Source organism: Acanthopagrus latus, chromosome 13 (assembly GCF_904848185.1).
Source record: "Acanthopagrus latus isolate v.2019 chromosome 13, fAcaLat1.1, whole genome shotgun sequence".
Classification (NCBI taxonomy): Eukaryota; Metazoa; Chordata; class Actinopteri; order Spariformes; family Sparidae; genus Acanthopagrus; species Acanthopagrus latus.
Genome location: NC_051051.1, coordinates 4,020,197 through 4,043,615, shown reverse-complemented (window position 1 = coordinate 4,043,615; position 23,419 = coordinate 4,020,197). Strand labels below are relative to the sequence as shown.

At 41.1% G+C, this 23,419-nt stretch overlaps 3 protein-coding genes across 6 annotated transcripts; all 3 read right to left on the bottom strand.

Annotated features, from left to right (window-relative positions):
* Positions 1-1,585: 1,585 nt before the first annotated feature.
* On the bottom strand, positions 1,586-7,249 carry rom1a (retinal outer segment membrane protein 1a). Of its 3 annotated transcripts, none has more exons than XM_037118477.1 (5): positions 6,850-7,249; positions 5,852-6,088; positions 3,579-4,009; positions 3,256-3,502; positions 1,586-2,467 (listed from the first exon to the last, which is right to left on the bottom strand). In XM_037118477.1, the coding sequence occupies exons 2-5, from the start codon at positions 5,999-6,001 to the stop codon at positions 2,258-2,260; spliced, it is 1,038 nt and encodes a 345-aa protein (XP_036974372.1). In that variant the 5' UTR covers positions 6,002-6,088; positions 6,850-7,249; the 3' UTR covers positions 1,586-2,257. The 3 variants fall into 3 exon arrangements, with proteins under 3 accessions (XP_036974372.1, XP_036974373.1, XP_036974374.1); XM_037118478.1 differs by lacking the exon at positions 6,850-7,249 and adding an exon at positions 6,480-6,826; XM_037118479.1 differs by lacking the exon at positions 6,850-7,249 and adding an exon at positions 6,350-6,442.
* A 517-nt stretch (positions 7,250-7,766) lies between these two features.
* si:dkey-273o13.3 lies at positions 7,767-11,961 on the bottom strand. The gene is made up of 7 exons (XM_037120124.1): positions 11,624-11,961; positions 11,168-11,519; positions 10,574-10,602; positions 10,267-10,428; positions 10,041-10,107; positions 9,716-9,820; positions 7,767-9,398 (listed from the first exon to the last, which is right to left on the bottom strand). The coding sequence occupies exons 1-7, from the start codon at positions 11,959-11,961 to the stop codon at positions 8,703-8,705; spliced, it is 1,749 nt and encodes a 582-aa protein (XP_036976019.1). The 3' UTR covers positions 7,767-8,702.
* A 6,719-nt stretch (positions 11,962-18,680) lies between these two features.
* zfpl1 (zinc finger protein-like 1) lies at positions 18,681-23,396 on the bottom strand. Of its 2 annotated transcripts, none has more exons than XM_037120565.1 (8): positions 23,242-23,396; positions 21,421-21,533; positions 21,223-21,334; positions 20,810-21,003; positions 20,556-20,634; positions 20,280-20,471; positions 19,693-19,816; positions 18,681-19,574 (listed from the first exon to the last, which is right to left on the bottom strand). In XM_037120565.1, the coding sequence occupies exons 2-8, from the start codon at positions 21,520-21,522 to the stop codon at positions 19,388-19,390; spliced, it is 990 nt and encodes a 329-aa protein (XP_036976460.1). In that variant the 5' UTR covers positions 21,523-21,533; positions 23,242-23,396; the 3' UTR covers positions 18,681-19,387. The 2 variants fall into 2 exon arrangements, with proteins under 2 accessions (XP_036976460.1, XP_036976461.1); XM_037120566.1 differs by having other exon boundaries at positions 21,421-21,528; positions 23,242-23,390.
* Between the last annotated feature and the right edge of the window lie 23 nt (positions 23,397-23,419).

Genomic DNA, 23,419 nt, shown 5'->3' with positions numbered 1-23,419 from the left:
AGTCCCTCAACAAGGTGTTATTGTGCCATAATTACATCCTTGTTGTTATTATAATGCAGACAAGGTGAGTAGAAATACCTGTTAACTCTAATGCACTCAGTTAAAGCAATATGTAAAGGTTGTTGTCAGCTAAAGCCTCAAAAATGATCATTAACCAGCATGTCTTTGTGACACACTCAACAAAAACTACACACTAACCTTCCCAAAAGTTAAAGTTATTGCACAGTTGTGACCTACAGTAGGTCTGACATTGCTCAATTTGTATTACTAAATTATGTATCAGTTTAAGGGGTTTGTACCCTGACACTATATAGAAATATATAATGATCAAGTGTGTTATATATTTTCATACAGTTTAAACCTACAGTCCTGAATAACCCTCATTGTTATACAGTATATCCAACTGAAAATATGGAAATATTAGACATCTAGTGGTGAGATTAAACACCACACCTTCAAAATGAAAAGATATAGCATGAATAACAGCTGTTATAAACCTGGGAATCAAAATTATAACAAATACTGATTGTTAAACTCTCAATACGGAGATTTTTAATGAATCTAGAAATATAGAACAACATGATGTTTGTGAAGAGTCACAGTCATAATTCAAGCAAAATATCTTCTTGTTTTGTGTTAAACCGCTCAGTGAACTACACACGTCACCAACACCAACATGGCCACCAACTCTGCACAGAAAAGCTACTAGAAAAGGTTAAAAAAACGGACAATAAATCAGTTTTGTAAATTGAGAGTTTGTCAGTTCTGCAAACGAGATTATATCCAGGCGCAGTGCTGCAATTTTTGTTACAAGTTTTTGTGACATTATTTCTTTAGTTTTATGACAAACTGCAAGTTTCTCCTATCAAAAATCATCTTTCATATTGACAGACATCATATGTCTAATTCATGTCACAATACGACTGAATCAAAACATTATTTTTCTTTCTCCATTCACTATGATTTTCTGAAATAAGGTCCCGTGGAGAAAACTAGCGTGACTGATTCTTTTTATGTTTAATTCTGCGTCTACAATGAAGCGCTTCTGTTCCAAGAAAGTCACTCAAGACACAGCCGTGTTTTTAAAAGGACCTTTAATAAAACTATTCACATGGGTTGACATTACAAATGGATTTCAAAGATGAACCTATTTGTTTGTTTCTGGTGTAAAATAAAAGTCTTTTTTTTAATTTAATGAACTTATCAGGGACATAAATCCATCACTTTGTGTTTAGTACTTCAGTATTTATAGTTTTACAAGCGAACAAAGCCTCAGCATGGTGTCTCTGCATCTTACATCCACCTGACGCAGGTGTCTAACTGCGAGGCTCAGCAGGTCGAGTATTAACAAATTGGATTAAAAGCTTTCGCAAAGGTGTCAGAACAAAGGACACACTTGATGGCTTTCACGGCATTACCGACACAGATTAATCAATCTTCATAATCCCATTCCTTTCACTGGCAGGGAGAGGAGAGCTTCAGGGGAGGTTAGACACTCGGGGTGCCTGTTATGGAGGGTGACGCCTGACATGAGGAGTTCAGTGTTTAACGTCTGCATGTAAGAAGAAGCAATAAGTCACTCCACTCCAATTAGTAAACTCAAACTTTAATAAGTCAAATGTTATGTTGTGTCATAGTGCCGTTGTGCTTCACGTCTCTCTACAGTCAGCTTTACATTCATGCTTTTGTAAGACCAAACAAAAAAAAAAAAAAAGGAAAAATTGTGTACACCGCTTCACAAATTTCTGTTTCATTTGGTGATCGTGTTATTGCTTTTGACACAGGCTCATGAGAATGCAAGTAGCAACGCAAATGTTATGAATGGAGTCATTTTTTTGCAGAAACAAATATAACAAAAGGGTTTTAATTTGTGTAAATAACAGGGGAGATGAGACTGAGCGGTAATAAAAAATAAAGAACGTGCTCCGGGGTTTTGAGCATATTTATTTTGAGGAGTGTTGACGGATTTATAACTTCTGTGTGTGACCTGAGGATCACACAGCGTGACTTTGGCTAACAAATGTTTTACAATACATGGTTAAATCAGTTCAGCTTAGGGGATTTGAATGGGACAGAACAGTAATGTAGAATTCATTCATGTACGTTACTTTTGCGTCTGACAATAAAAAACATGAACCCTAAAATCTGTGAAATTCATAGAAATGTTCTGATTAATATTGTGTTTTAAAAATCAAATAATTTAATAGTTGCCCTCTCTCTGTAAAAAGTATTTACATGTGTGTACATCGTTGGTGGTTTAGGTGGTTGCCGGGGCAGCAGGTGCGTCTCCCTCCTCCACCTGGTTTTTAAGCAGGAAGAACGTGAGCACAGGGTCCAGGTACTCCATGATGGTCTCCTTCACGCCTTTCTCCAGCAGGTACCCTTCGGTCTCAATCTCCGTGTTCTCATTCCCTGCCACGGCGTCCATGGAGGTCTGCAGGAAGCGCAGGCTCACCAGCACAGAGCCCTGCGGAGGAGGACGGTGGAGAAGTTTAGATGTAAGTGGTGATTGGTGGAATTTGTAAACAATTGTGCCACATGAGACGCAATAAATGAACCAGGAAATGGTTGATGTATGCTCAGAATCTGGCCAGAATTCTCAATGATGAAATCGTTGAGCTACAAAAACTGCAAGAATTGAATTTTTCTTTTCACACAGTGGACATTTTCCTCCGTCAGGGTGGGAAGATCAAATTCTGGGATTGTGATAAACTTCTGTGTTCCAGATTGCAAGTTTTATAAAAGTAGGGAATTGTTATCTACTGATCAGCAACTGAAAGGATGACGGACTGGAAAAACCTGGAGGGTCATCGGGGCCATATTTCAAGGTAAAACAACATAACTGATTATCATTATCATCGTTAGCTAGCAAGTTCAGTTTGAGTCATAACATTAGCTGTTGTCTAACGGAAGCTAACATGTTGTCAGTATGTCTTTATTACCTTGAATTATGGCCCAGTGTCCCCTCGTATTTTCACTTTGTATTATCCTTTCAGTTGCTGATTAATCAGGTCGAGGTGAAATGAGACAATTTGCCAGATTCCTGACGATAATTTGACTTTGACAGTACGACATATGGGCTTCCCACCCTGGGCGTGACTCCAGAAGAAAATGGCTGCCATGTAAATATATGGTCTATTGTAAATTTAGCGTCTTTTCACAACATCGTGCCAGCTGTTCCATCCCTGAAACTCCTATAGTTCTCTGTATAAAAACTCACTGCCTGAAACCACCACAGTCCTTCTTATAATTTACCTGTAAGAGGAAGACTGACAGGACTCCAGCACCGATGGTGTTCATCAGGCCCATGTAGTAGTTGACCAGGGCCTCTCGGCAGCCTCGGAGGTAGATGTTGAGCTCCTCGGTCTGGTAGTCATAGTTATAGTGTGCCGAGTTGTTGGTGAGCTGGTACTGGATGCACGGGCGTGGAGAGCTCGGGTTGCAGCAGCTGAACGGGACTCCGTCGACCAAGTAACGGCCGTCCACGTTGCTCTTGATGCGGCTGAGGAAACAGACGGAATATAAGATCTCCAGCATGTTACTTTATGACGTTGTGTTGTAGTCAGACGTCAACTTACTTTTTCACTTCCGTCGAGCTGAAGTCAAGGTAGCGGTTGCTGATCCACTGGACCTCAAACCAGTCCCTGAAGTCGTTGTTTCCGCAGCACTGGAACTCCATCTGCAGCCGGTCGATGTTCTGTTTCTGGAAGCAGCGCCCGGGGGTGTCCGTGTCCTTGTAGAAGCGGATGCCGTTCCTCAGGCCGACCTTCAGAGACGACTCCAGAGTGCCCTTCATCGCATAGCTCATGATGATGGCCAGCAGCATGAGGACGGTGAAGAAACAAGAGACGGCAAAGTAGGGCTTCAAGAAGTTCTTCCAGCGGGGAAATCGCCCGGCATCCAGAGCATCCTGACAGATCTTTGACGCAAAGTAGTTGATACCCAAGGAGGCCAGACCAACAATCATGAGGGTGTTGGGCACAATGTGTATGTCGGAGTTATCCATCACCTGTAAGTAAATCACAGCAACAGAAGTCAGTATAACTTCTGTGTGTTGGCTGTAAGTACACGAGGCAGAATTTACCTGAATCTAAAGTTATTCTCATGAACAAAAAACATTTATTTGTAAACCTGAGGTCTGCAAAATGCACGTGTGATGTTTTTTTCATCATCAGCATTACAGTCACCCATGTAATAATTCAGAATTAAGAGCAACTCTGTTTAATCAGTAGCATAATGAGCGGCTCATTTCAAGCCGATGAGGCTCAGCTGTCCTGCTCAAGGACACCTTCTGCACAGTGCCTGCAGCTAAAATGGACCGGTAGAGCCAGAATTAAATGTTTGCATTGTATGTTCCTGCGAATCATGGATTCATTTATGTCTCAACACAGGCTGGGTGATGTAGTTCAGATGCAGTCTATGTTAGATGGTGGTGACAAGATGCCGAGATAGCTGTGAAGAGATAGTTGCACCCTGGTTGCCTGCAACTTCCGTACAAACAACATGATGTTAGACTTTCAGAACTATGAACATAAGCCGAAGCCAATCTTTCTAATAAGCTCTGAGGAAAATACCTTCATTCTAACACCATGTGCAGCAAGAGATGTCAGGTGACAATATTATAAGTATAAAAAGTGAAACCAAAAGTCAACACTGACTTGTTTTAACTGATGTCTGAAAGTTAACAGAATGATGTATTTAACTAACTTCATTTACCTTTTTTCTACTTAACCTAACCAAGTGGTTTAGTTGCATAACGTAACCAGACTGTTACGTGTTACGTAGTACGTATTTCTGTTACCATGATGACAAAAGACACCTGACTATGGACAAGTTGTCTGTAAGCAAAACTGGGCTTGGCCATGTTTGTACACTGAATGAAGAGATTGGGTTATTTAGCAAGACGTTGGGAAATTGCAGATGTTTTTGTTGTATTTTTTCACGGAACTGTGTTCAGTCATTTTTGAGGTGATTAAAACTGATATTTTAACTCAAACTTTGATCTCTTCCTCATGCTAACCAAGTGCTGTTTGTGCCTGAACCCAACCAGATAATAATCACAGCCTAACCCTAACCCTAACATTTCATTCACTTATTTAATCCAGATTTTCCCAGTAGAATTCCTACACAAACAGAGATTTGTGGTTGATTTTTAGCAAAAATGGAAATTTTAAAGACCAGACCAAGTATTTGTGGAAAAACTCTTTTTAGTGTCAGGATAACAACCAAAACATGCATTTCACTGAGTTTCCTTTAGTGCAAAATGGGATGAAAATCAGTGGTGTGAACTATAAAGTGATAAACATACAGAGAAATGTCAACATATTTTAAGCTTCAAATATCCGAAGCGATCAGGCTAATTAAGATTGACAGAGCCTGGTTATTAAAAGATGAGTCAGGGTCCAAACCGGGTCACCAGTTTATCAACCTCTTATTGGCCTCCAATTAATGAGGACATTTCTTTAACGGTACCAAGACACATTACAAGACACTTTGTTACATTTTCACGTTTTGTCCAAAAAGATTGTGCCAATATTTGACTGGTAACTACCAAAGAGGCCCGAGAGTAGATATTAACAGGATCTATGTATATAAGGATAATCAAGGTGAATAGGAGTATTGATTATCTTCCGACTGTATGTAGGTGTAGTGGAACAATGTGTAGCTGCACCTTGAAACAAAATCATTACATGTTACTCGCTTTTGCAATCAAACTGCAAGCAACTACAGCTTTAGTTGTAATTAGTTAGTTTGTAATTTATCGGTAACTTGCATGTAAAAAATTGTCAAAACCAGCAAAGTCAGAGAATTATGAGGTTCATAGACCTAACAGGTAAAACGTGAGCGATACCTCTGCCCTCCTTCGGAGCTCGGTCTTTAGGATGCATCCCAGGCTGAAGGTCAAAGCTCCGGCCACTGTGGCGCTCCAGGAGAGGAGCCACAGTCCCTGGGCTAGCTTCACCCTTTTCTCGAAGGGGAACTTCATCTTCATCACCACCATGGTTGCAGCGAGGGGAATCTGAGCCTTTTACCGGGGGAATAGGGGAAGGAGAACGACGAGGCGATGAGGGGTGATGCTGTGCTCTGTCTGTGAGGAAGAAGCAGAGGTGAGAGGCATGACTCTGAAGACTCAGAGAGGAAGAGGAGCAAAGTGAAATTCACCACAGAATCTGAAAATCAGTAGCAACAAAGCAAGCGCCATTAAAAAAATTTAAAAAACGCAATGATAATAGCTTTGTTTGAACTAATGTTAAATCCAACAACGGTTGTAGTCGGAGAGGTTTGGTGCCAAATCCCTTGAGAATAAAGTTTCAGAGCGTCACATCTCAAGTAGTGCGTCAAAGTTCACCTTATTTGTCGCCCCAAAAAGTGGTGAAAAAAAGTCCAGATATCTCCACCGACCACTGTGTACCATCCACTGTGCCACAGTGGATTTGGCACACTGGATTTGGCAAACCTGGATGCTGGGAGCGACTTACCTCTAATGCCTACCTATCCTATTAAACTGGTCTGTGAATCCAGGCCATTGTCTGCTCAGCACCCATCACTCACGCAGAGGGACACAGATGACAACACAAATTGAAGCTGACAGGGAGGCGGATACTGTTATGAGCCATTAACTTTCCCCTCACAACACAACTTAAATAGAGATATGTACTTAAGATGAGCCATTTATTCGACAGGAATACTTTATATTCAAACATCTTATTTAGTTTCCATTTTGCTTCTTGTAATATGTGTGAATTTAAAAAAATGATATTGTCTGTGATCAATTGTAATATATTCGCAGAGGTGTAATTCCTACAATATCCACGAGGAGCTCAGAGGGATGAAAACAGAATAATTCACCATTCAAAGCTCATGTGCCGAGCATGAGGTTGTTGTTTTAGCTCCTCATCAAGCTTCACCAAAGCCTGATAACGACCTGTTCATCTGAATCAGGTGTGTTGCAGCGGGAAAACATCTAAAACCTGCAGGACAGCACGAGGCCCCCGACACCTGTATTTAAAAAATGAGATTCAGGACCCATCACTTCCTTTTCCCTCTGCTTATTCAGGTCAGCTTCAGGGCAGCTTCCTTTAGTAGCCTGTTTGGGAGATGTAGTCCACGTCCTGTATCTGAAACTACATTGTAGGATTCTGTCCAATATTCATTACAGTCCACTCACAGAAAACAGAAAACGCAAGTCTTGTTATACTAGCAGCTCTGTGAGGCGGCACAGCTGAGCTCTGAACTAAATGCACTAATTAACATACTAACATTTACGCTAACTAGCACTAAGCCCTTGTGCAGCAGGGTATTAGCAGGTATCAGCTGGTATTATAGACAACAAATTTAAATTTAGAGAGTAAACCATATTAAAAAGCTGGTTTTAGCCGGCTAATGTTAGCTTACATTAGCTTGCTTGCTAACAGAGACGAACTGCTGACTAGCTAATGTAGCAAAATACTGTCTTGACTGGATAACACCAGCTAATTCATTTCATCATTCAGCTAACATGACAAAGCAACCAATGCCAGATACATGCAGGCTAATGAAGCTGAGGCTAATTGGCTAAAATTAGCTTGCTTCCTTGCTAATGTTATTGCTGGCATTTTTGGTGGGATACGTTCTAAATGTAGCTCACTGTTGCTTCTTTCTGCAGTCTTAACACAACACAAACTGTAAGAACATTAAAGAGATTATTAATCCTAGAACTCCTCCTTAGATCAATCTTTATCAATACATATCCCCTTTCAATAGAAGTTGATCAGAAATACAAGAAATGTTGTCAGTTTTCATTTTATTAGATGTTACATGAGTTACATGGATGACGGCTACTCAAGGTTGAGAAATTAGTTTAATTTCTTTCGGCAGGTGTAATTATTGGTATCAGAGGAAATTAAAGTTTCACACAAAGACGGGACAACGCTTTTGGAAAATATACATTTAAAAGCTACTTCATAACTGTTTTGTAAGTTTACATTATGTCATTTATTAAATGCTAACCAGACTAATTAACAGGAAAACGGTTGCTGATTTTAAGATTGTGCTTAACACAGTTATGTAGCATTAAACTAGCAATCACCGACACATAATTATGGCTACCTACACAAAGAAGTACACCTTATATGAATACATAATGTTTCATGCAATACAGCAAACAAATAAACAGAATAACTACTTTTTATATCTGTGGAAATGAAAGAACAGGAAAGGAAATACAGCTACATCTGCATTTATGCATCAAAATTACATTTACACTTTAATATTACATGACCAAATCTAAGCTGCAGAGTAAGTTTCAAGGTACACATAATGTTTAAATATATATATTATTTAATCTGCCTCCAATTTCCCCACTGTGGGACTAATAAAGGTTTATCTTGGCAAATGTTGATTGTATTGATTTTTAAGGTTAAGGTTATGTAATGCAATTAGGCTATTCATTTCAGATAACTTTTCTTTTTATCACGGAACAAATGAGGGAGCCAGCTATGCTTTCTGAAAAAAAAAAAAAAGTAAAAAGTTAATTGGAGACAGGCAATTAAAGTAAATCTTACAGTTTGAATTCAAAGGTCAGCTCTCCTCAAACCTCATGTTAATTGGAGAGGCTGAACCACCGAGCCACTGAAACAGAACGTCGTTGAACTTTTCCGAGTTCATTAAGATCAGAGTAAATTATGATGTCAGACACAGTGAACGGTGCACTTGTGTTTCTGTCAGAGCTGAGTTCGCTCTCCTTGCAGCACTTCTTCTGGGAGCCCTCCCATCCAGCCGTGCATCTCAGCCCTGCTCTGACCTTTGCCTTCACCCGGCTGCTGTTCGCATATGAAATGGTTGAGAATCCGCTCGGCTGTCTGCAGATTGGCGAAGCTGCCTTCTGCCTCGGACCTCATGCTCTCCATAGTCGTGTCCCTGCCGTTGCCTGCCCTCCAGTGGTGAATGATCTCGTTATCTAAATCCTCGATGCCTACGCCCCCTCGGTGGTGGAGGTCCATCATGGCCTCCGTGCCCCTGAGCTCCTTCTGCATGTGATGGCGTGCCAAAGGGATTTCCTCCAGGCTCGCTGACCGGATAAGGATGGCGTTGCCGTGGGTCGGACTTGTGGAGATCCTGCCATCACCTGTCATGCCATCGGACAGATTCTCATTATGGATGGTGAACTGGAGGTGAGGTATCTGCAGCGGGCGTGGAGAGTGTGGTCTGAATATTTCATCACCCCCTGACTCGCTGTCTTTGTCCATGTCTCCCACCCGGTTTCTCCACACTTGCCCTCTGTTTGACCCTGTCATTATGAATTGCGGGGTATCTTCTCCCATCTCAGACCAGTCCGATTCCTCCTCCTCTGGAACCGAGCCCAGAGATTGGTCTTGCCCACCGGCTGTGGCCTTTCCATAGTTGTGGTTGTCCATGAACTGAGCCGGAGGGGGAGCAATGGGGAGAACCACCTGATTAATGCCATCATCTGACTGAAAATGTAGATCGGTTTTGTGTAGCAGTGATGTTACCTACAGTAAGTAGAGGTTACAAACTGATTAGTTTATTGATTAAAAATGAAGAAGAGCTTTCATTTGTATTTTTTGGTCTTGTCTTTACATACCCACAGAAATCATAAGTAATACAATCCAGTCATTGTGGCACCACCCTTTCCTGTCCCCCCTCCCCTACTTATTAAAATGTTTAGAAAAGCCTCTGCTTGGAGTTTAAAATGGAGAATGGTGAAAGCTCTTACGGTGAACGCTTCCACGCTGTTGGCGAACTTCGCATCAGCGAGCTTCTCCGTCAACGCTGAGATACGATGGTTCAGCCTCTCACGTTCTCCTTCCATACTCTGAGTCTGACAGGAAGTACAGGGGGCACAGTTACCACAGATAAACCTTCAGTAAAGTGAAATATTAAATAAGATGTTCACCCCCAAGAGTTTTTACCGCTCAGCCTGCCTTAATAAATCTGTAGGAATATGCTCCTACATGTCCCATAACTTGTTTTTATAGCATTTTTTGTGTCATATTTATGGCTCGAAAATAAGAAGTGTAGAAAAAAGCCTCCAGTCTCACCACTGAATGAAGCTTTTGTTCGAGAAGACTGTTATTCTGTTGTGTGGAGGAGCAGTTGTCGTGTAGTCTGAAACAAGGCACAGACGGAGAGAAAGCTATAATAGTACCATACATTTAGTGACATTTTCATGACAGCCTAATTTTCTGAGTCAAGTGTCTGCAAAGTATGAGTGTGTATCATGTTACTGGAGGAGGTTGAAACAAGATGTTTTTATGGCGTCTTTACCTTTTAAACCTCTCCGTGAGGCTGCTCAGCTCCATACGTGTCCTCTGAAGTTCTGCCTCCAGAAGCTTCTGGCTGCTCATGAACTCCTCTCCCAAACACTCCATCCTCACCGCCGTCTTCAGCAGACTCTGATGCAGTCCTGCATTCTGCTCCTGAAGAATCCTGATCGAACAGTTACACACAAGATAAAGAATATTTTCCATGATATAACTGTGTAACCAATGAATCTAAGAACAATCATGGCGATGGTCTCTTGGATTTAGACTTTTACTATTAATCAAAACTGAAAAAATGGTCTGACACTTACATGATTGTACCAAGCTCATTCTTCTTCTCCTGTATGAAAGGGAACAAAATGATTTTTGATAAGACAAATGACATTCAGAAATAATATTATAAGTCAAAAAAGGGGTAATAATTATATTTAAGTCATGTTTAAGTGTTAGTAAATAGGTAATAAGGCCAGTATAAGTGCTTAAAGACTCTTCAGACATAATAAACTTAATAACAGAATCATAAATGTGTTTATTGTTAAATTGCAAGCCTGTTGTTTACACTACAATGTCTTATCAATGTTGATAAGTTAATGATCTCATGAAGACTTTTAATGGCCAACAGACTTGGACTTAAATACAAAGTGTTTCCAAAAAAAAGGATGAAAGAAGATCGAAGGACAACGATTCGGAATGTCAATTTGATCACCATTAAATATGTACAGGATTAGTAATCTATTGTTCTCCAGTAACTAATCTGATGCCAACACTGGTGCCCAAATCAATAGGAAGGCAAATTAGTTGGAACATCGTTACATAACCAGTTAATCAGCCGTGTATAACACTGGCAACTATTGACCTGCCAATAATTACTTTATGGACGTACAGTAATAAGAGAAGTTTCGTACTTTATGTAACGTCGGGCCACTGAAGCTCGTCTGCTCCTCGTCCTGACTGGAAGGGCTGCCAATAGTCCGGGGAGAATCCACCTTGCTGGAAAGAGACTCCAGTTTCCTGCGGGAATGTGGACTGACAGCAGTGTGAGCCTTTGAATTAGTACTATGGTAAGTGTCCTGGTGATGGTGATGGCCTGGACTGTGGTGGTCTCCATGTTGGTGATGACCTGGACTGTGGTGGTCTCCATGTTGGTGATGGCCTGGACTGTGGTGGTCTCCCTGTTGGTGATGGCCTGGACCGTGGTGGTCTTCGTGGTGGTGATGGCCTGGACTGTGGTGGTCTTCGTGGTTGTGATGGCCTGGACTGTGGTGGTCTTCATGATGGTGATGATGGCCTGGACTGTGGTGGTCTTCATGATGGTGATGATGGCCTGGACTGTGGTGGTCTTCATGATGGTGATGATGCGCTTCACTGTGGTGGTCTTCATGCTGATGATGACCTGGACTGTGGTGGTCTTCATGATGGTGATGATGGCCTGGACTGTGGTGGTCTTCATGATGGTGATGATGGCCTGGACTGTGGTGGTCTTCATGATGGTGATGATGGCCTGGACTGTGGTGGTCTCCATGCTGGTGATGATGCGGTTCACTGGGGTGGTCTTCATGTTGATGATGACCAGGACTGTGGTGGTCTTCATGATGGTGATGATGGCCTGGACTGTGGTCGTCTTCATGATGGTGATGATGACCTGGACTGTGGTGGTCCTCATGATGGTGATGATGGCCTGGACTGTGGCCATCTTCATGGTGATGCTGATGGCTCAAACTATGGTGGTCTTCGTGGTGATGATGATGGCCAGGATTGTGGTGGTCTCCATGCTGGTGATGACGAGATTCTCCGTGGTGGTCTTCATGATGATGATGGTGATGATGATGGTGGCCTGGATTGTGGTGCTCATGTTTATGATGATGGCCTGGACTGTTGTGGTGCTCATGATGGTGATGAATATGGTGATCTCCATGGTGATGAGCATGACCATGATGGTGTCCATGGGGATGGTGATAAGCATCACTATGACGTCCTCCATGGTGATGACCCTGACCATGGTGGTCTCCATGGCGGTGGTGATGAGCTGGGCTGTGGTGGTCTCTATGATGGTGGTCTCCATAGCGATGGTGATGGGATGTGTCGCTGTGGTCCCTATGGTGATGAGAGGGACTATGGTGATCTCCATGGTGAGAGGCGGAACTGTGGTGGCGTCTGTGGTGATGATGGTGACCAGAACTGTGATGGTCACCTTGGTGAGGCTGGTGGTGGTGTTGCTTGTAAGAAGAAGAACGAGAGCGACTATGATGACTTTGAGACCAGGAGTGACTTCTTTCCAAACAGCTAATGTCGCCGCAGCTTTTGGGCTTTCGGTGCATGTGATGGGCCGAGTCTGCAGAACGACGACTTTGATGGTGGTGGAAAGACCTCGAGTGAGAAATTCCAGACGAGTGCTTGCTGGTTTGGGAGCGCCTGCTGGAGCTTGTTGAGTCTGCGCTGGCAGGTCGACTTCTCTGCTGTCGGAGTTTCTCAATGCTGCTGCTCACCTTACGGGATCTGATGGAGGCCTGCCCCGGACTGCTGGGTCTTTTAACATCAGTAACCCCGAGAGTGGTGAGCCTGTTCGGGCTGAGCACCTGCCGAGTGATCTCATTCAGGAAGGCAGAGAACTTCATTTTTTCCTTCATTAAGCTCTTCACGGCTTCACCTTTTTTCTGCTCTGGTTCCTTTCCATCCTCATCTCCATGCCATTCTTTGTCTTTGGGTCTGGTGAGAGCCTCCATTGATTTGGCTTTACGGACATCATTTCCTGCGCCTCTTGTGATCCTCCGAGTGTTCTTCAGGGTGCCACTGTGAGAGGACTTGCCCTTCTCTCGTTCCTGTTTGGCGGGGAGCCTATTTGGACAACCGGTTTTATCTATCAAAGGGGCTGTGTCGTCTCCTTCAAAGTACTTCTGCTTCCTGGAAATGTCAGTGCAGGACTGTGAATGCTGGGACTTCTTGAGTGGTAATAAATTCTCACGGCTAGAGTCAGAAGACAGGCTAGAGGTAGACGTGGAAGCGGAAGAAGAAAAGGAAGAGGACGAGGAAGAAGAAGAAGAGGATGAGGAGGAGGACGAGGAGGAGGATGTTGATGAAGAGGATGAAGAGGAAGAAGAAGAAGAAGGAGAAGAGGAGGATGATGAAGAACCACTTGAGGAAATCAAGGCCGTTTCTGGAAGAGAATGATGGCGATGGTTTTGCTTGGGATGGTGATGGTGAGCGTGAGAATGATGAGTCTTGACTTCATCATACTCATGTCGATGGTCGAGGTGATGATCGCTGAAAATGCTGTCGTCTGCTGTTGACTGGGTGCTATTTTAAAAAGAAAACATGGGTGTTAATAACACACTGGTTGCTTCTCTGAGGCTCATGATAGCTAACGATAATTATCATTTTTCTCAAATCAATAATTAGTAATTCTCCTTACTTAAAAATTAAAGTAAGAAACATATAGAAAGTTTCAATATCTTGGACTATTTTGAAGTCATGCACAGATTCCATACATGATGACAGGCATTTCCAAACTTACTCATGACTGTCATCATCTGACTGATGTATGCTCTGCTGGTTGCGATGACGGTGATGGCCCTGGTTTTGGTGAAAGTGCTTAATTTCTGGAGTTTTTGAGTTAGCAGTCTTTCCACGCTTGTGGTCTTTTTCTTTATGGTCGCACATTTCAGACTTTCGACTTTTGACGCCTCTGCTGTCCTGAGGATGAACAGTTCGGAAATATTTCTCCATCAACTGGTGCTGCAGCTGAAAGTCGTCCTCAGAAACCAGCACGATGTTGATTCCTGGGAAAATATTTTCCTTCTTTAGGCATAATAACACATAGTTCAGTCTGTCATGTCTGTTTATTTATCCTAATTTTTAACCTGAACAAAAGTTAACAAAGGTTCCTTTAAAATAAGAACATTATAACATTTTTAAGTCATACATTGCTAATACGGAAAAATATTTTGATTAGACATCACAGATTTAATACCTCATCAAACTATACTGGACAACAGTAACAGTAATTCTGTGATTAATTCTATGTTTATGAACTGTGGAACAAAAGTGTGAATAGAAATAAACTATAGAACATACTGAAAGCAGCACTGCATGCAGTGAAAAGGCAAATAGAAAATAAATGAGCTCTGAAACTTGCAAACTTGTTTGTGCAAAATCGATCTTCGTAAGGTAAAAAGCAAATATAATAACACAAGTTAAGTTAATGTTAATTCAGAGAAGTTAATTCAGATATTTGTCTGTAATCTACCAGAGAGCCGACATCTGTACTTACCTTCTGACTGCCGCCACAGGAATGAAGTGGACAGTGGTGTTCATTGAAACACAATGACTCTCTCTCCCTCTGATGTGCCTTCTAATTGAACTGGGAGCACATGTGAATCCCAGTCACACATCAATATCATTCGCCCTTCAACAACATGAGGCCCAGCTGTTGCATGCAGCTACTTTGACCTTTATTAACACTCTACTGTATGCTGGTCTGTGTTAATGCATGAATTTTAGAGATAACAGCATGACTAATTAACACACTGTAATGTGATCAACATCAACCACAACTATACTGTACATTTATATTAAATGTGCACAGTTTTAAAATGGCATTTTCTGTGCAGCTCCTAGAAACTTCCCACATTAATAATATAAAAAAAACACAAGTATAAAAGAGCAAAGTGTTCATATATATAAAACCTAGACAAGAAAAAAGGCTACAAAAAATATGGAAACTATCCCAAATTAACATGAAATCTACTCATGACTATTTTCATTTTCACCTGCATATCACCAGAGCAACTGCTAACTGCTGCTAACTGCTGCTAACTGCAGCGGCTGTTAGCGAGTTAGCTCAATTAGCTGTGCAGCTAGCAGCCCTGACTGGGAGCTCGGAGCACTGAAGCGTTGGACCGGGACAGACTGAGGAGAGCAGGTTAGCAAGTTAGACATTTCTGCAACACAGTGTGACATAATGACAAATCTATCTATAACTTTTGTTCATTTTTGAATGTTTGCAACTAAGATTCTTACATATTGCACCTTCAGTAAACTACTCAAACTGCCAAACATTAATGAGCCAACACAGTTTGGTTTTCAGATGATCTCAGAACATCTCAGATATATTTTTCTGTCGACGATGCCTTGAGCACATGATGACACTGTAGATGGACATCTTAATACAAAAACACCAGCTTCCAGCATTCATTCCTCATCTTGCACAGGGGTTCATTCAGTGCAACACATCAAGAGTAGTTACAGCAGAGAAAGAAAATGTCAGAAGTCTCGCTGCAGCTGTCAGCCTGTTTAACTTCAGGCGTGATTGTTGGCGGATGTCAGATGTCACCCACTATCTTCTTATTCATATGGTCTCAAATCAAGAAAAAATGTAGTTTTGGGGAATCTTGAAACTGTGTAACTGTATCTGCCGGCTGTAGTTTTATATTTCAAGGGGGGCTCTTGACCTTGTCATGAGAACTGCCTGCGTTCCCATCAACACATCTGTTGGTCTTCAAAGTGTCACCGGGGGGAATCTTGGCGTGATCATATGGTGCGCGTAACGAACAGACGTCATAGGGTGCACCTGCAAAGAGCGAAAACACCTGCAATGTCACAAAATAACCTCAGAATAAACTGAATGTCAAACCCGTCAATTACCAGCTAACCAACATAGATCAAATGAGGGGTAAGACTGTAAAAGTATTGGAGCTGCGACCTCTGTTGCTGCGTTTACATGGACGACTGATCAGAAGAAAAATGTTACTACCTCGGAGAAGGAGCGACTAAATTAATGTTTAACCTTTTTTTGTTGAAGACCTCAAAATATTTTAGGTTTGACCAAGAGGTCATTGATCTGGTCTTTCATTCTATAGTTCTGTTTTATTGGTTAAATCTAAATCAATTCTTAATAGTTATATTTAAGTAGTTAAGAGGTTTTTCTCCCCCAATATAGTCATAATGAGCAGTAACTGATGGTTGTAATGGTTTATTTCATAAACCCCTGTTATGTTTTTATATCTTAGGTAAAATAGAACCTGATTTTACATGATAGAAGATATTTTTTAATGCACATCGAATTCAGAATCTGGTGTAGACACTTGTTATGAGAGAGCTCTAAGGTCAAAACTGATCTGTTAAGGTTTAGAATATGAAACATTTGTCAGGATAAATCAGCCTAAATGTCAACAGATCGGGAGGATAATTCTCTAACCACGACTGTCGACACGAGTGCGGCGCAGCGACAGAACAACAAATGCTGCTCACAGTATCCATGTTAACTACAAAGTGTGAAGCTATTGACCAGGATGTCCCTATTATGTCAGTGCGATGGGCACTCTAATAACTCAGACCTACTGAGAAATGCATTGAACTCCAATAGAGTGACAGAAGCAATTACACATCCCAAGACATCCTGATGTTATATTAAACCCCCTCACGACTAAAAACCATTTTCATAAGTCAGGGAATATATCCGACAACACAGAACACGACTCTGCAGTGAACACAAGCGCCCGATCTGTTGTCCTCGCTGTCATTTTGCAGCGTGTATCTTTATTGCCGTCGGCAGCTTTTCCCCGAATCAATCTAATATGGCTCAGATCCACTGACAATCAATGGCGAACCCCCCACTGCTGTGACAGTTTGGCAAACGTAATGGAAAGTCAGAGGAGGCAACCAACACTCACATGCCAACGTTTGAATGCAGAAGTTAGAGTTTATAACAGCGTTATCTGCTCTCTAAGAGGGTTATTACAAGATTTTCTAAGCACAATTAATTATATTCTAAGTTGTTAATATCAACCGTCTTTGAGTGAGAGAAGGCAGAAAACACAAAGCAGTACAAATCTTGTTTCATGTGAAGAGCTGACTATTAATATGCTACAAAGGTTCATATTTCTAATAGAATGAAGGTGACAATGTAGTATGAAGCATTAACTTTTGAACTAATTGTTGTACGTGAGTATATACAGCCAGTGTAAGTTCACGTAGACAATTGATGAAGTTAATGTCAATCAATGAACAAACCTGATGGTCACTGAGCTCACTTACTCTTTACAGGATGTTAGCAGGGAGCTAGCAGCACCACCAGAGGGAGCAGCGTTCAGGATATCTGTAGGATTGCTTCATGGCTGAACATCACAGTGAATCCATTCATCAGGTTTGATCTAAGAGACACGACTGCCTCTTTTCCAGTCTGACGAAAAACTACTTCATGTTCTGTTTGTCTACAGTCCAAGTTTTCTTGATTCAGAGTCCATTCCTCACCCTTTGAGTAAATGAGATAACGACATAACGCACAAAATATTCAATTAAGCTCCATATTTGTCCAAATAAATGCAACCGGACCAGTTAGAAGAACTTCAAGTGCAGGCTGGGCTGACCTTTCCCCAAACTAACAAGATCTTAACAACAAGTGAGTCATTATGAAACCTGTTATTCACGTTAACAGAGAGATCCATGTCACAGCAATGACTCACATGCTGTATAAACACCTGAAGCTTCAAGATTTAAGATTCAGAGGTGGTCTGAGCTTAACGCATTGGACTGAAACCATTTTACAGTGGTGCAAACTGAATTATTGTTCAGAATAAACTACATGTACGTAGCATCTTGTCACAGTTACACGATGAAAAAGAGTCAAAAGTACTCATTAAAAAATTAACTCAGTACTTTATAGACTAATTGCATGCATAATATGAAGTACTTTTCGAGTAATACCTCATCAAAATCCTCACCAGAGAACAAAAATAATTATTTTCGCCCAACTTTGATGTGGAATAAAAAATTTACTTTCCATTAGTAGTAAAAAATAATTATTATTGTTCTCCTGTAAGGATTGTGGTAAAATATTATTTGAAAAGTAGACAGTAAAAGTAATTCATATTATGCATGCAAGTAGTCTAGAAAGTACTGAGTTCAGCAGGATATGAATCTTGGACTACTTCTGGAGACAATGTTTTTTTTTTGTTTTGTTTTTCTCAAGTCTTGCTTTACTTTTAAATCCAGAAGGAAACCTATGCGATACCTTCAGTTTATTACCAGGAATAATTACTGTAAAAGTTTCGTATGTTTCATGGTTCTGATTGTGAGACTGCAGTCCGACCCACAGTCACTACCAGCAGCTCTTCAGAGCGTTATCGATCATTACGATTACCGTAAACGTTAGAGCATTTGCAAAAAAAAAGGTGCTGCTGATTTGACCAAGCAAACACAAACTAAACTTCCCCTGACTTTTCCATCCTCACAAGGGTGAACTGATAATGACTGAATCTTCATTTATGGGTGAAACTATCCTTTCAGTGATTGGTCACATGCAGACACCCCTGCAGTTCTTATCTTCTCATATTTATTCTTATTGAAGATGATATTTCAGAAAGTGACTTTGATTTTAGAATAAATGATGGCGGTCATGATAGATGTTTAAAAACATAATACTGAAGTTCTGTAATATTCCTGTTTAATGGACAGTCAAAAAACATGAAGAAAATGTACACGGAGCTCGTATGGCAAATCTAAAAGCAATACACTCAATTTCAGAAGTAATGCAAACACCCATAAATAGTTATGTATTAGTTATGTGTGGGCTGTATTTGATTCCAGTTCTGGCCACCTCAAATCTGAAAGGACAAACACACACGGCCTCAAATCAAATCAGAGAGTGGATTCAGTTTAGAAAGACGCTACTGAATGTTTTCGTTGCCAATTATTTACATTCTGACTAATCTGCCAGCAAAAGATGTTTTCTTCCAACATCGACAGTGTTTGTTTAGTTTCTACTGAACTTAAAAAAAAAAAAGAAAAACTTGGACAACTTCAAAAGATCACTGATAATGTTAGCTGGAATTGTAAATATAAATACTACCTCTCTCTCCATCATTAGCTTTTCAAAGCAACAATAAAAGAATTCACCAGGCGTTGGTCACCCTCGGAGTTTGTGGGTTGCTCCTGAATGTTATGAAATTTTTAGTGTCTGTGTCTGTGGAGAGCCGGAGATGGAGCGTCTCTTTCTCTATTCCATTCAAGCTGGGTAAACAGCTCCCTCTGCTGGGCTAACCCTGCGGTGGACAGTCCCATTTCAGCTCCATCTACACAGCTTTATACATTGTGTAACACAGGGGGGAAGAAGGAATCGATGCTTGTCATCAGTTTTTGCCCACACGGATGTGGGGGTTAAGAAGAGGATCTAAATTTGGGTCCGAGCCAGCAGAGGCACGTCCAAGTTTAGCCATGATGATTATCAATGTAAAGAATCCCAGAACTCCGACCAGAAGAAGCATGAAGACGCGCTGCTTCCAGGAGAAAGACGTCCGCTTTCCACCTGTGCGATTTCTAAAAACAAGAGAAAATAAAAAGGCGTTATGAAGAGAGATCAAAATGTTAAGTGATTTATGACTTGTGACAAAACAGTAAAAGAGTCCCCAGCTCCACAGTGGATCACAATACTAACTTGAGAATTTGAGCAAACCAGCTCAACGCTGGTCGTCTTCGGTACTTGTCATCGTCAAAGTCGATCTGTGTGACAGAGCTGTGACTGATGTCCCGAGTGTCGTAGATCTTCCTCGGTGACGATGCTAGAGAATAACAAAAAAAGATTGTGTTAATCTTAATTAATTAAGCAATCTTTCAACAAACAGGTTACACTTTTCCATTGGTCAAATTCAAACACTTTTCAAATATTTTCAGCACTTGGGTTGAAAATAAGCATTTTTAATTCAACTAGCTATCCTGCACATGTCTGGCTCCCACCAAAGACTCAATGATTCAAATACATTCATAATTTACGCTCTGACATATTTCCTTATCTAAAAAGGGAACTGTTAATTCAGATAGTAATTTAATATGAATCTTATGCAGTCATGAATTCAAGCAGTTTCAAGGACTGTAAAATAATAAATCAATGCACTATTAAAACCTTGAAAACACCATTGAAATTCAAGTGTTTTCAGGGACATCCAGTCAGTGTGAACCCTGAACACAGTTTGTCAGATATTCAGTATGTGCACAAAGCTGACCTAAGAACGCAGAAAGTGTTACCTGTGTGTATTGTAATTGTGTCGCGGGTGTTAGCAGCAGTAAAGTTGACCACGGCATGCTCCTGCGTATTTGGATCCCCATTTTTACGAGGACCTCCGATGTCTTCCTGTGCTGGAGGGGGCACAGAGCTCGGTGGTGGGCTGAAGCTGGTGTTGTAAGACTGACTGGGGTAAACGTTACTTTGTTCTTGTGCTGTCGACGGAGGAAAAGAGATGATTAAACCACTTCAGTACAAGTTCTCTTAAATATGTTCATGTTGGAAACATCAGCGCTCACCATCAAATGTTGACCAGTCTGTATAATCGGTGACATCAGCAGCTGAGGTCTCCTCAAGAACCCCGACGGGCTCTTCAATCTGTCAGGACAAGATGACATTTTGTTCCATTACATTTGTAAACATTTGCATAATTAGCCTTTTAAACACAACCAGAAAACACAGTTCTGAATGTGAACTGTTTTCAGGAAGGCTGTCTAATGGTTGTCATGAATGGAGATCACCAATTAGGGATTTATCTGTAACAGGCCCTTACCAGCGGCAGCCCCAAACCAGCTCTCGCCCAGTTAACAGATGACAGCTGCTCTTTCAGCACATCAGCAATTGGGCTGGCCAGGTTGGAAGGGGGAAACAGTGGACCCTGGCAGGCGGGACATTGGTATCCCGCTGGAGCCGTATGGAGGGGCAGCCGAGATGCCAAGTTATTAAGACAGGACCAGTGAAATACATCTGTGGAAGCAGAAAAAATATTTAAATCCACAGCAACAGGGATGAGAGCAAACAAAATTACATTAATCTCAATTGTCGTGCGTTTCCAGATACAGCTGGTGGAAAATGTTTTTTGTCATTGAGCTGAACTGTCCCCTTTAAAGTTTGAAGGATCTGCTTGACAGAAGTGATGATTTATTCCAGACGAGTGTATAATAAACAGAACCTCAGGAATCTTACCATAGCAGACGAGCCTGACAGTGTCATGAGAAGTCAGTGGAGTATTACACAGAGTGCAGTTGGGGTTGTAATCGCTGTCCTGAAGCCATTGCAGATATGACTGCACGATACACTGAAGGGCAGAAAGTGGAAAAACAGATTTTTAATGCAGTGCTCAAGTTACGTACAAAATCGTGTGATACTTTTTCACCCACTGACCTTGTTGTGGTTGGAGACGAGGCAATGCTCGCACACATTTACACGATGCTCGAAGCAGAATAAGTTGGTCACCTTTCTCTTGGGACACTTGCAGAGACCCATAGTCACCTGCGCTGTGTTGACAACAAACAATCACATGTTGGGTTTCTGTAAATTATAGACCATCCACCTGTTTATGAGCAGGAGCAAGAGGAATGTGTCTTCATTTACTGGATCGATGAATCATTATGTTCTCTCATACACAGACAAGAACAGAAGAATACAGATGAAGACTTTCTCAATTTCCTTTGTCCAGACACACTGTAGGCTGTAGGCACATGTTCTGCTTGTGAACACTGAGTGTAATAAGCTTCCTCCCTTTTAAGTGTTGAACAATGATAGCAATATTATCAATAAAATCAAAGAATCTTAAATAAGTACTCCCCCAGTACAGATAAAGGTAGATGAATAGTACCTTGAAAAATATAGAAAGAAAGATTGACAACATTGAGGGCAAACATTTTTAGATTTTTAATAAAATACAAATATAACAAGGTTTCGAAATTGTGTACTAAACACAACAGTATTTAAGACAAATGATTTCTAAACATAGTCAGGGGGTGTGAAGAGGTTTGCCTTCATGGGCACTGTGGTGGTGTGTGTCGATTTGCTGTCACAAACAAAAGAGATTGAGACAGTACAGCACTGATGATATGGAAAAGGGGTATTGAAACAGTATATTAATAATACTCATATATATATATTGTTTCGATATTTCAATTATTTTTGACAACACTATTACAGACATCCAATTTATCTTGTTTTAGTGGGGGATACTATGTGTAACCCTTCAGCTGTGGCGATAGGCTTAGGCAATTAAAAATGAGGCAGGAGACATTTATAGGACTGTATGTCCATGATAGACAACTTTTTTCCCCAAGTCATTAATGTGAGGATTTGTGAGGACTATTATCTCGATTCAACATCATCCTGATGATGAAAATTCAGCACAAACAAATCACTGTGAGTGTCTTTCATCATCATGGTGTCGGCCCATCTCTACAATGTATTCTGTATGCATGTCCTGACATCTCTGACTGTATTTGGCCATTGTGGGCAATGTTGCAAATATATTTGTCAGGTATTTAATTCTCTAGTTCAGCCACATACAGGCCTTCTTTTGCGCTTTTACTGTTTACAGTTTCTCAGTTTATTCTCCCAAAGAACTGACCTCAACCAGATTTACTGCAATAGTTACATACAGCATTTTAGCCATATTATCTTCAAATTGTCCAAATCATGATATAGTATGTTACCTTTACCTGAAATTATGGTATTATTATGGTTATATGCCTATGTTATTATGAATACAAGATATTTTCTGAAGTTTTTAGTTCCATCTTGGTGAAAGTAATTATGAAATGTTTTTTTTAAAGGCATCTTGTACACTTGATAACTGTTTCACTACTGTCAGTCTCAATGAATGGGTGTGACTGTCCCAAACAAGGCTAACAGCTAGTAGGTTCAAGCAAAATGCTACTCACACTACCTGATGACGTGATGAACACTTCTGTAGCTGAATGCTGTTGTTACAGCAAACTTGACACAATTTATCGTACATGTTTATGCGTCTGTTTATCCGGTATAAAAATCATGTTTACATACCAACTAACTCGCCCAGCTGTCACCTTTTTTTAACAGCCAACACTCATCTGAGCTAACATTAGCTGCTACCTTAGCTATGGAAGTTATCAGGTTGAGGTGACGTTAGCAAGCTAATCTAGCTAGCTGCTGGAGTTGAGGAAGTTTCCGACGCAAACATGACGAATAAACCCACGTTACCTGACACACGGACTTTAATCGGGTCCCGTTCGTTTCAGGTTGAGTTGTTCGATTGTCATTTATGCGTCCCTGTCAGATACCCATGGAAAGCGGCTCCAGGAGCTGTCATAGGCAAAACTTGGGAATGCTGCTAGCTGGTTTCCTTCCTCTATGTTTATATGTGCCACGTCTCTTCCGC

Coding starts and splice junctions, on each gene's coding strand:
- zfpl1 (XM_037120565.1), bottom strand. CDS start 21,522: ATGGGTCTCTGCAAGTGTCCCAAGAGAAAGGTGACCAACTTATTCTGC. Junction 21,004..21,222: donor TGTCAGGCTCGTCTGCTATG/GTAAGATTCCTG, acceptor CTGCTTCCACAG/ATGTATTTCACTGGTCCTGT. Junction 20,472..20,555: donor AGACTGGTCAACATTTGATG/GTGAGCGCTGAT, acceptor CTCCGTCGACAG/CACAAGAACAAAGTAACGTT.
- rom1a (XM_037118477.1), bottom strand. CDS start 6,001: ATGGTGGTGATGAAGATGAAGTTCCCCTTCGAGAAAAGGGTGAAGCTA. Junction 3,503..3,578: donor AGCTCGACGGAAGTGAAAAA/GTAAGTTGACGT, acceptor CTGTTTCCTCAG/CCGCATCAAGAGCAACGTGG. Junction 2,468..3,255: donor TGTCAGTCTTCCTCTTACAG/GTAAATTATAAG, acceptor CCTCCTCCGCAG/GGCTCTGTGCTGGTGAGCCT.
- si:dkey-273o13.3 (XM_037120124.1), bottom strand. CDS start 11,961: ATGAAGATGGCCACAGTCCAGGCCATCATCACCATCATGAGGACCACC. Junction 10,429..10,573: donor AATGAGCTTGGTACAATCAT/GTAAGTGTCAGA, acceptor CTGTTCGATCAG/GATTCTTCAGGAGCAGAATG. Junction 10,108..10,266: donor CTCACGGAGAGGTTTAAAAG/GTAAAGACGCCA, acceptor GCCTTGTTTCAG/ACTACACGACAACTGCTCCT.